Below are 12259 nucleotides of genomic sequence, written 5' to 3' on the forward strand. Positions count from 1 at the left end.
GTGATTAAAATCCTCTCTCAGTTCGTCACGTTAAGCGGTTGGTGTCTTACACATTAATCGAAAGATTACGCAAAAGACCTAGTGACATTGGAGAGATTTAGTATCCCGTTTACGGTGAACGGAAAACGTTAGTTTGTAGAATGTGACCAAGTTTTCCCTTTACTCGATACCGTAAAATTCCGAAAATAAACCCCTCCAAATACAAGCCCCCCAAACCGGTAACGCAAAAAACCCTCCGTTAAATCGCCCCTCCAAATATAAGCCCCCCGGGGGCTTATACCTGGAAAATTGCCCTCAAACACAAAGTAAAACAAAGCAAAAACGGTAAATCTACTTCCAACTATAAGGCTAGCCCAATTGATTTTGAAACCCAAATTTCCCTCCGTAGATAAACCCCTCCGAATAAAAGCCCCTCAAAAAATAAGCCCCTAAAAAAGGGCCCTTGAAAAACATAAGCCCTGGGGCTTATTTCCGGAATTTTACGGTATTTTTGCAGAAAAACAAGAAATTTTGGTAAGAATTATAGTTTTAGAGTGGAGGAAGTAGTCCCCGGGGTCATGGTTCTGGATGGGCGAGGTGAGATCAAACCTAAGGTGACCGCAAAGTGCGATTTTGCCTGATGACGTCCGATCTCACCTCTCTGGTCTTTCCAGAAATCAGCCACTGGCTACAAGAGGGAAAAACTGGCATCGTTTCGTTTCCTTTTCGAACTTCACTACACTTAGGTTTGATTTTTGGCATTAGCTTGATATTAACTAAAATGACAATTCTTATTTTCAAAGATTGATTACCAGCCTCAGTTGGTTTAGATTGTCTCTTCCGTGAATGAACTATAATCATCTGAGAGAAACTGATTGCCTTACTTAGATTTGCTTTTACGATGTTAGCTCAATGAACTTTGACTGATCAACTAATTTCTTAGTCCAGTATTAGTTATTTGTGTTCCCTTTTTTCAAGTTGTGTTTTACGATGATCAAATAAACATGGGAATATATGGGTATGAAGTACTCCTCTAGTCACACTTTTGCCCCCCATAGACTCGGTTTTCGAGGACCCGACACCCTCCAATCTCCATCCACTAGAGTTAGGTTAGTCAGGAGGCCCACCTACCTGGTCTCTACCCAGGAATGCTCACAGTGTCCCTGAGAGAAGGCCCACCTACCTCCTCCTCATCCACTGTGTGCATCCTCTTGGGCTGTAGGTTTATTTTGCTTGACACCAGGGGTTCATGGGATTTAAATATTAATTTTTTTATAAATTTAAAAATTGATTACTGAGCACTTTGTCAACCGCTTCCCCATTTTCATGCAGCCACACAAAGTTGTTGTTACCCTTACTGGGAAACAAGGGGAAGTTGATTAATAGTGCCATCAATAAGTAAAACTGATTTACACGACACTCGCTTCGACATAAGATCACGAGTGTTCAACTGGAGAATTGTTCAGTAAACGCAGCTAAATCAGTATAGGTAAAATCTTAGAAATCATTAGAAAATCGCTGAAAAGCAAGAAAATCCCTGTAACAGTATAAAGAGAATAACAAAAGAACAAAAGTAAATAAAACAGGAACATAAAGAAAAACAAACAAACGATTCATCAATTTATTGCATATTAGCGCCCGAGAATAATGAACTTCTATTAATTATTTTAATGGTTTATTTAAAAGTTGTTATTGACTTCACGTATCCACAATAATGAGTAGCGAATAGCGTTTTAATCCCTTCTACTGCTAGCTGACAAAACAGAAGTTTCGAACACCCAAGCAGTCAAGGTCATCACAAAATAATTCGAACTGCAGGCTAAGTGCTTCCACTAGGGACAAATTCGTTGTCCAAGTGAGGATTTAGTTTGCCTCGCAGGTCGTCAGTGTTAAATGCATCACAGATTAATAAGAGAGAAGTGAGTACGCACAAATGTAACCAGACAAAAACGCTTTATTTAGTGTATACTACATAGGCATGAGCTTGAAATGGGGTCTCTTCTGCAGACCAATCGTCCGGCAAGCTTTGTTTCATGCACCTAATAACTTACAAACTTACAACTCAAAGTGTTAGAGATCTTTGTTGACTTATCAGTCTGTCAAAAAAAAAAAAAAAAGGTTTGTACAGGTTATAACTCAAAAGAAGCAAACACGACCAAATTCAAGTCCAAACTCCTCATCTCTGTCTCCAATATCGAATACAGCCACATCAAGTATAGGAAGACGATGGGGTTTAGGCGTGTCTACCTCTACGATTGTGCGATGCCAGGCCCCGTCTTTTACCTAGTATTGAAATGTATAGTTGAAACGGTTGGTTAGTCATTCACTTTTTCACCGCAATGCCATTTGGAAACTTAATGGTAGAGAATCTGGACTAGTAACAACGTTATAGGCCCTTTGCAAAAGTTGGTGACGCGCTTGGCTAGCACTTAGTTCATTGGTTAAGAATCTTGACTGGTAAATAAATAGATTATACACCGTAGTTTCGTCTCCTGTGTTACTGACAAAACCAAACGCCATTCTCAAACACTGGGCCATAACGCTTATATTTGAATGGCAATTCCTCTATATTTTGAAATAAAGACTATATATATTAGACGTAAAGTTGCTTCAAGGAAACACAACACTTCTTTCCGCGTTCGTAGTTTGCACAATCACACATTTTCGTTAAACACGGTACCAAATTGGCCACTGTATAGTCCCCTTGGGATTGGTTCCTCCGTGACTTGATATGACAGCAAAATTTAACGGGAATTAGGACGAATTACCCTTGTTATACTACTACATGAGAAATTTCTGCAATTTGATTGGCTTAGAGCAGTGGTATTTCAGCTTAATTTGAAATAACTACATGTGAAAATTACAACCTTTTGCGGGTAGTAGTATGAACAAATAATAGCATGATTTGTACGTGATATTTGGCATAAATACCACTCGTGATATTTCAAAATTGTCTCAAATTTCACTCGCCTAAGGGCTTGTGAAATTACGTATAACAATTTTAAAATATCACTCGTGGTATTTATGCCAAATATCACTACTAATCATGCTATTACCTGTACAAATAAAAGGATTTTAGCGGATACATGTTGTTAACACTTTTGTTTCTGCGCGGTCGTACTATAGGACTCATCAATAACAAAATTGATTACCCCTAACCAAACGCGCCGTGGAGAAAAAAGCATCACCAACTGGTTATAAATTAAACCTTACCATGCAATCATTTCGAACGAGCTTCGGCTTGAACTTGTTAGAAGACTTAGCGTGTAGTTCAAGTCCATTAACAGTCAGAAACTTGATGGATTTGGTGACTTCATCTGATTTCTCATCAGGCCATGCTATTGAGTTTTTACAGTGATATGTGATCTGCTGTCTTGCGTGGTCACTTAACAACTGGAGGAATTCAAGTTGACTGGGATCTGATACATATTCCAGCTTTGGATGAAAAGATAAGGTAAAGTTAGTCTTATGAGGGAGGCAGCGTGGTGGCCTAGTGGTTAGAGCGCTGGACTCGCAGTACGGAGGCCCCGATTTCAAGTTCCGTCCTGACCGCTAGCTGGATTTGTTCCCGGTAGTTCCAAGTTCAAGTCCTCGTTCACGCTTGTAAATAACCAATTGGTTTACCTTCGGCCAGGTGGTATTCTTAACCCACTTAAGTTGGATTTGCATTATTTGTTTCAGGCATTTACTCAGCCCTCTACTGGAAGGGCCACAGACCGCCAATCACAGGGTTACCTATTCTGAGAACGGACCTCTATAATTACAAATTGTTATCTTCGGTCAAAGGGAAATAATCTTGGAGGAGCGCTGGAAAATCGTTATTGACATGACTAAGAAATTATTTGTCATGTTACCGAAGCTTAAGCTTAAACTCGAATACTTTTGTACTAAAAAAGAAACTTTATTTGAGTTTCAATGTATTTAGCACAAAAGTACTAATTGAGGACACTATTTTTACGTCTCCTAATAGAGACAACACCGCCATTTTACGTAGTTATCCGAGCCACGTGAAGGTCTAGCCGTTTGCAGGGCAAAGGCAGTACCTTCAAGTCTGAGTATCCGGCCAGAGAATCGAACCCACGATCTTCCGCTCTGCAGTAAAGCGCTTAACCGACTGAGCTAATCCTAACTTGGTTGACGGAGGACGGTTTCTAGTAGCAGTATGTAAAACAAGCGAACACTCCAAGGTCTTAAGATAAACCACCAACCTTGGATAGTCCCAGCAGCTCTTTTCCTAGCCATTTGTACCCATCAGAGCCACTGTACCACTTCTTTTGATCAGTCACATAAGGCTGTGGAATTCAAAAGGAAACTAATCAAGTCAGTAGCCCCTAAGTTCAAATCTAACTCTGATGGGGCAAATCAGAGGTCCGAGGTTTTTCTAGGGCCGGAGACTGCTTACGATTGCTACAAGTTATGATTCGTTAAAAACGTGGTTCGACGTGGTCCTGCTTGGTTGCTAAAAACAGGCTTCTTAAGAGTAAGGAAATATCTGCAGTTATCACTAACCTGGCTTTCCTCTCCTGGATACAGACAAGAAGCGTTTGTATGGAATTCACAATAAACTTTGATGGCATCGTTAGTGATGCCTCCATTGGGATCAATCCAGTAGAGTCCTAAGATGAATAAATATTTCACCACTATAATAAAACGGTGCTGTGGTAAAGGATATACATTTATAAAATAGAATTTCTATATTTTGAAAAGACCATATCACCAATGGCTGCGACTGTACATGAAAGTAAAAATATACCACAAACAATAACTGTACTTACCACTACGAAATTTGGGATAACTCATATGAAGATCTCTGCAAGTCCTGGCGGGAAATTCTTTGGAGCCGTTGGGGTTTTTGTACATATCGAGGCGGTACGTGATGACATCATACAGATCAATAGTCTAAAGGTGCAGAAGTAGTAATGGGTAATATTAATATAATATTAAGTGCAAAGTATTTACCCTTTGATATCTAAGAACTCTACTGAAGATGAACTGATACTTTTGCGTTAACTTCATCCAGAAGGGGATCATTCTGGCAACATTTCTAAGGTTAAGATGTAAAAAGACCTATGGACGTGAAGAACTAGAAGCAATCACGAAGCTCAAACTGAGTTTCAATGGGCATTTGAATGGGAATTGTTTCATGTTGTTGGTATTTTGAAACGAGAAAGAGATTATAATTCCATACGCACACAAAAACTTAAACAAACCAAACACCTTAATTTAGCAATTCTCTATCATGAGATGGTAAATGCTTTTTATAAAAGTTACCTTGGGTTTCGGTTCTTCATTCTGTAAAGAAAAAGAAATGACAATAGTATCATTAATGCGAGGGTTTCATACAACAACAAAAATATTAAACTAAATATACAAAACTAGTGCGCAATATCCAAGGCAATTAATTTAAACTGTACACTGCTCTCTGTCTGATAAACGCGCAAACTGGATATGTACTGTGCCTTTTATTGGCTGCAAGGACATGCATAATAAGATGGTAATAGCACTACTAACCTGTTGCCGACCTCTGTAAAGTCTCGGTGTTCCAGACTTTTCTGTTTCCAGAGAAGCAGCTGGGCTGTTATAACTGTAACCAGACTGCAAACCCGGAAACTGAAGACAACATCAAGGCAAAGATATTAATCGCGTGACGCTTAGTCGTTTGAGAACGCTTGAATAAAAAATACAAAATAAATCAAAGCACTCAAGAGTTTGGTTGCCTTACCGATAGCTGCCCAAATTCAGCAGGAAGCACGGCCTGTAAAAAAGAACAACAATTTTCACAGTTTCTTTACAAGATGCCCTGTTTTGTACGCTTAATATTGAAGAAAAAAGTGCACTCTTTCTATAGCCCGTCCCAGGCTCCAAAATAGCATGTGCTGCGATCGTGATAACTAGATCTTAAGCGACGCCCTTACTAACTAAGAGCCTACAACAGGTTAAGCTTTCCAGACCATAAACAGTAACAACCCAGTGAACTAATTAATGGTTATCACTAAATAGTGATGATTGAAAGAAAAACCTGATTATTTTTGGCACAAGCTAGGTCAACATACCGGTGGTCCTGGAGGTCCTCTGTCGCCTGGTGAACCCTAAAAATACATTTTACACGCATGAAAAAATAATTATTAAATTCTGATAGACCTGAAGAGCATCGACTTGCAACCACACTGTAAGTTTTAAAGAAAGCAACAAATTCTCCTTACATTCATTTGCTTTTCTTGTATCAAAAATAAAGAATGGTAACGCTTTTTCAAAGACCAAAGTAGTTGTCCTTAAGTGATTTCACGATGACTTGTATTCGTACTGTTTTTTTTTATAGCCTGGCTCCCATTGCCTCGATGCATGCTTTGTCCTTTGATAAATTCACAGACGAATACTTTCTTTAACAGTCACTTGCATTCAATGTATTTATTGAAGAATTTGTCTTTTCTTATAACTAAATCAAAAACGCTACATTTAAATCCACAAATTTTAAGAAAGTTTCTTACCGGTTCGCCATCTGTACCCTAGGGAAAAAACAAAGGAAAACGAAGTCAGTGTTTTATTTTCGATCTACAGTTAAAGGGGCTATATATGTTACGCTATTTGCAATCTTTTCAAAAAGCTTTTTTTTCGCATCAATTGAATTCTAAGAATAATGGCCCAGTTTTGTTATTTAAAACATATTTAAGGATTGAAACTGTTTTCTGTCGTCTGTTGCAACGAGTGGCAAGGATGGACATGGGTTCAAAATTGAAAACGTTAGCCTAACTTCTTCAAGTTTTAATGCTATGCCTGTCAAAATCACCAAAAAAAAGTTTAAGAATAGTAGAGTAGTGCTGCCTGGTGAAAATCGTTTGATATTTTTTCTTCATAACTCTACAGGATCATTTTTTTTTATGGGTGAAGGCGCTAAGTAATAACTTCAGCTCAGAATTGACCTAAAAAACAGCAAGGAACCATCTTTTTATCTTGGTGTCTCCGCTAATGGCGTCTGAAAACAATCTTGGCTACCTAACTATCTGCACAATATTACAGATCTACGCAACCACGTGCACGGTGCCACGGCATTTGGTTTCGTCCATCCCCTCGGGATTATGCTGCGTTGATGTCTATATGACATTTATATGTCGTAAAAGGCTACTTTACTGGATAATGTTACTTTCGTGGTGCTTTGAGGCAACCGCTACATACGTGGCCTATTGAAGCCCAGAAAGAAAACAGAGAGCATTAAGTTTAATAATGATGTCACGTCATACCTGGCGTCCTCTGTCTCCCTAAAAATAACGAGGTACAAGTTTTGTCAGTGCAAAAAATTCAAAGAATGCATCAGAAAGTGTCTTTATTTCTTAGGTATTTATCGTTTTTTTTTTTTCACTCAGCCTTAGCAAACAGAGACACTTTTTTCAAAGTGACGTGGAGGTGTCCACCCTATGAATAGTCAAAGGAAATGACTGAAGAACGACAGGGACCAACTCTCATTACGCGTTTCTGGGAAACTTCCCACTTACCCCTCCCTTAAGCCAACATTAACACTTACTTCTCACTTTAAGCAAAATGTTGGCTTAGGGGAGGGGTAGGAGGGCAGTTTCCAAGAAACTTATAATGATCCAGCTGACTCTAGGTGTCTGTATTAAGGGGTTGTCCATCCTATAGCTAGTCGAAGGAAATGACGGAAGAAAAATGGCAGGGACCCTCCCGATGTGGACAGTTTAGGGAGGTGTCGCTCTTATAGAGCTGTTGAATAAGATAGAGAGTATATTTTACACTAATTGTTCCAGTAATATTGTCGCTGTTAGCGATAACTGCAGCAACTAAACCTTAGCAAAATGATATCAAGTTTTTAGTTTTCTCATTAACTAGCATCATGAGAAACACGTACATTTTCCGAAAAACGAATTTCATCTACTTTTCAAAATTTATTTTTTGGTATGTTTTAGGTGGGAAAAAAAGAGCAGCAGAGCAAAGATGCCGGTCTGAAGAGGTGGACACGCTTGTACGCCTTTAATTATTCGAAGAAGAAACACCGGGATAAAGTTTTCTTTGGCCAACTTAAACATGAAATCAAAGGAGCTCATCAGCACGGAACCTAAGTGTCACAGAGCGTGAGACTTTCAGCCTATTTTCACTTTTATCTTCCTGTACAAATTTCGCTTTGCCCATTTTTGTCAGTTGCTCTTCGAAATACAGGTTTCTTGGCCCCCTTCGTCTAAAATTCTTCCACCAGCAGTTAAATTAAGGTATAGCGCTTAGCACTTCGCTTAATTCGTCCGCCTTTACTAGAAAACCCACAGTGCAAACATCCTTGTTCACAACGCTACGATCCTTTGGGCCAACGCTACGTCTTGCTGGCCAAAATGATCGCGGCTCTGAAAACGAGAATACGACGCAATTAGAAATTTGGCGAGAAACTAATGAACCTATAAATAGCCTGAAAATCGAAGTCGTTGTGCCCAGGCCTTTTATGAAAGATGGACGCTACGGGGTGATTGACTGCTAGTCGACTGCGGTGCCTCAAACTGAAACGAACTATATCAAAATTGGTTTTAAACGTTACGAGCTCACCTTTAAACCAAGGACACCTCCTGATCCAGTGGGGCCCTACAATTTAAATATGAATAGTTTGCTAGATTAGAATGAATAATCCATAATTGCAGCCTAAACGAAATAAACAGTAAAAGAAACTGAGCGACGTACCTCAACTCCTTCATCTCCTCTCTCGCCGACGCGCCCCATGACGCCGTCAGCACCCTAAAAACCAAGTACAAATAAAATTCAGCTTTTTCATTCCAGAGAGAATTCCCTTCATTTCCCTCACTTACTCTTACCCTAACACTTCTATTTAGCCCCGCCCCCACCCCCCACCTCCTCCTCGGGCTGGTTTATTTAAAGCATACTAGGGCGAGGGCTTAATAGACAGGGGTGCTGATTCAATTTTGCGAAATGAGACGCTATACTGCTTTTTCAAACAAGCAGAATATGATACCATTTTTTTAATAAAGATTTATGACGTAAAGTGGAAAAGCTCAAGCCCATGAAGGAGGTCAACAGCCGAAGACAAAACTGAAACAAATCCCAATTTTCAGCATTTGAATAAATCATACCGGATCAGTCCACATAAGGTTTTACAGTCGAGATTATATTTAATCATTACAGTCTATTACTTAGTAATATTATTTGTGAAGAAGGGGGAGGGGTGGGGGGGCTTAATAACTTTCTTCCCCTGAAAGAGGGAGGGGGGTTATTTGAGACGGAGTCTTAGTAGATGATATAGGGTAAATAGGTGATGAATGGGCTTCTGTCTAACTTAGTTCGATTTAAGAATAACGTACATACCAAGGCTCCTTCTTCTCCTCTGCTTCCCTGGGGTCCCAAGTCACCTCTTTTTCCCTATGATACATTAGACGGGTTAAAAAAATATTATAAATGTATGAGACACGATAGCTATAATTAGATTGTTTGAGTAAAAAATTGCAACGTTTATTACGGTTTAGCAAAGCATCAACGTTTCAGTTTATTGGCGTATTTTCAGGAGAAACTGTTGATAATTGCGTTTTGAGAACTGCTATTTGAATCTTTGAGGTTGTAATTTACCTTTCGCGACAGGTCAAATGTAAACTTTCGTAATTTCATTTTACTTCAGAGTGGAAGAAGAAATAAAATCCTAGGCAACATAGTGGACTACATATTATTTTACAATCAAGAGATTTGAACAATTTAACCAGTTTCACGTAAGTAAAAAGCAGAGCATTTAGAAATTCTTAGACAAATGTGAACAAAAATTTATCCTTTTTCTTTTTACTTTTTAAGGTTTTGGTGTTCTTTCAAGTCGTTTTAAATTAAAAAAACACTAAATTTTAAAATTTAGAAAGACCTAATTACTAGGCACAGCCTCCTTAGCCTGCCCACAAATGTGCTCCGAAAGTGTAATAGGACATATGTGAACTAGCCGACCTGCTTGGAAGGCAGTTACAAAATACCTTTTCTCCCTGATATCCAGGTGGTCCAGGATCTCCTGGATTCCCTCTGTCACCCTAAACAAGACACAAATAACATTAACGTAAAAGCAAAAGAAAAACTCTATACAAAGTGAGAGGTGCTGCTCCGCACACAACAACACACAAGCATCAGAAATATTTTTGCAATGACTACAATGTATGTTATAGTATAGCAAGGAAGAAAGCAAATCATGGGGGAGAAAACTAAACCAAAACAAAAACTGTAATCGTTTTATACTTTTGAAGCTTGCTTTTTGAAGTCGGCTTTATGAAGTTTGACTGGCTAGTCAGCCATTAATCTATTAAAATAAAATCAAAGTGTTCACTGGTTCCCTGGCTGGCTGTTCATTTGTTTTTAATAGACATATAAAATAATTGGTTGACACCACGAGGTTGCTATGACTACAGGATATGTAGTCAATGTTCAGTAAGAGTGCCAAATGTTGGGATTTCGCACTGTTTGTGCAATACACGACTGTGAAAGTTAAGCCCAAGGCAAAACATCCGATTATGTATACGAAAACAAACAAACAAACAAAAAAGCACACCTCGCTGATGCTGTGATAAAGAAAGAAAAAATTTTACACCTCGGTGAACGAAATGCCTCAGTTTCCTTTACAATAAAATTACCTTCTCTCCTTCATCGCCAAAACTTCCAACATCTCCAGCTTCTCCAGTATCACCCTAAACACAATAGAAAGCCAACGGCAAGAATCTCACAAAGTGATAATAGGTTTTCAAACTTTTTTTAAGAATAACTCACGGCTTAGCCCTTAAAGGAGTTGTGTCATGCCTGTCTAGTTCATTTTGTTAATGCGGAAATTGTTTGCGAATGAAAAAAATTACAGGTTCTCGACAAATAAGCCTGTCTCCCAAGCATTATATCAAACGCTAAAAACAACAGAAAAGAACGTTAAAAACTGTCAAGGCAAGCAAGCTTTCCAAAAAAAGAATAAGAATAATATTGCCATCCACTTGAATGTTCACGATCGAGTTTGACCATCCCGTACCTCCTTTTGTATCTTTTGAATGGTTATTGAAAAAAAATTGTGATTTGTTTAGTACCTACGAAGCACTTAGGAGTTCCTATAACCTCGTTTAAACGTGTCCGTGCGTTCCAGATCGAATTGAAATTTGGAAGTGTAGGTTTTTTTGGGAGAGGGGAAAACCGGAGTACCCGGTTATTTTCATGTTTCACTCAGTTTTGTTGCAGTTCTGTTTGAATTTTGATGTTGACATTTCGTGATACAGCTACTTTATCACACCAATTTTGCGAAATGTCGATTTTAGTGGCACAAACAGATTACTTAACCGATCCTTTCTATCTCAAAGGCGTCAAATAAAGGGCAGAGGGCTCGTAACTATTGCAACGAGGAGGAGTGCAATTTGAATTAAAAGGAGTTACGTTATAGACGATTTAGCAAATTAAAGGTGATACAAAAGAGTCACGGTTTATGAGCGTTTGCACTTTAAAATAAGGCTAATTGGTACCGTTGTGCCCATTATTCCATCTTCTCCTCGTGAGCCGCGTTGACCTGTTACGCCCTAAAATGGAAAAAAAAAATAGTAATAATCAGCACTGCCAGCTGTTGTAAGACGAGTGTTATATCACATGTGAACCCAGTAACATGGCTCGACCCCGCGTTAACTGTGAGGTGACCATGAGAGATTATGTACTTTCTATATACAGGCATATATTAGTTATCTCAACGCGAATTTCCTTTAAACTCTTTAAATTTTAACCCGCAAGGTTTTAAGTGCAATAAACTGTTTGGCTCGTATTTATCTACAGCATCTTTCAAGACGAGGTATGATACCAGGTACTCTGATTCTTAGCGCTTGTGCCAAAAACATAATGCGGCCTTAGTGTTGTATTCAGGTGGCTAACAGGCGAATCTTCGTTTACATTTTGGCGTCATTAACATACGCATTTCATTTACTGATCAAGCTATTAAAATAAAATTGCTGAATATTGAAAGAGTACAGCAATTTCAGTTACCTCTGTAAATTTGAGACCGATACACCGAATAGTTTTTCGGAGAAATTCTCTCCCAAACCCTCAAAAGTTTACAAAACGTACATGTTCTCATTAGCGTTTTTGCCACCAAGCAATTTCGCAGGTTTTGATTGCTACTATTTCCTCTGTTATTGATTGCAAAGAGCTGAAAAGTGCACAAACTGCTCAAAATGACCAGCTCTTTCAACTTTTGAAACTAATTTGTACGTTTTCTATGGGTTCACTCGTATGCTAATGCGCAACAATGTCTGAAACAGTGTCGTCAGCAAAGATTCCCCTATGGGAA

General features: G+C 38.8%; 1 protein-coding gene across 1 annotated transcript in view; it reads right to left on the bottom strand.

The window, feature by feature from the left end:
* Positions 1-1915: 1915 nt before the first annotated feature.
* The window catches only part of LOC140931263 (uncharacterized), a 54432-nt gene continuing 44088 nt past the window's right edge, over positions 1916-12259 (bottom strand). Inside the window, exons 52-68 of the mRNA XM_073381031.1 lie at positions 11448-11501; positions 10587-10640; positions 9939-9992; positions 9295-9348; positions 8656-8709; positions 8524-8559; positions 7218-7235; positions 6468-6485; positions 6033-6068; positions 5702-5734; positions 5491-5589; positions 5251-5271; positions 4755-4878; positions 4489-4595; positions 4188-4271; positions 3193-3414; positions 1916-2262 (exon numbers count right to left, since the gene is read on the bottom strand). Coding sequence (XP_073237132.1) covers positions 2116-2262; positions 3193-3414; positions 4188-4271; positions 4489-4595; positions 4755-4878; positions 5251-5271; positions 5491-5589; positions 5702-5734; positions 6033-6068; positions 6468-6485; positions 7218-7235; positions 8524-8559; positions 8656-8709; positions 9295-9348; positions 9939-9992; positions 10587-10640; positions 11448-11501 — 1215 coding nt within the window. The 3' untranslated portion in view covers positions 1916-2115. The remainder of the gene's footprint in view (positions 2263-3192; positions 3415-4187; positions 4272-4488; positions 4596-4754; positions 4879-5250; positions 5272-5490; positions 5590-5701; positions 5735-6032; positions 6069-6467; positions 6486-7217; positions 7236-8523; positions 8560-8655; positions 8710-9294; positions 9349-9938; positions 9993-10586; positions 10641-11447; positions 11502-12259) is intronic.

The sequence above is a fragment of the Porites lutea genome, chromosome 3 (assembly GCF_958299795.1).
Source record: "Porites lutea chromosome 3, jaPorLute2.1, whole genome shotgun sequence".
Taxonomy (NCBI): domain Eukaryota; kingdom Metazoa; phylum Cnidaria; class Anthozoa; order Scleractinia; family Poritidae; genus Porites; species Porites lutea.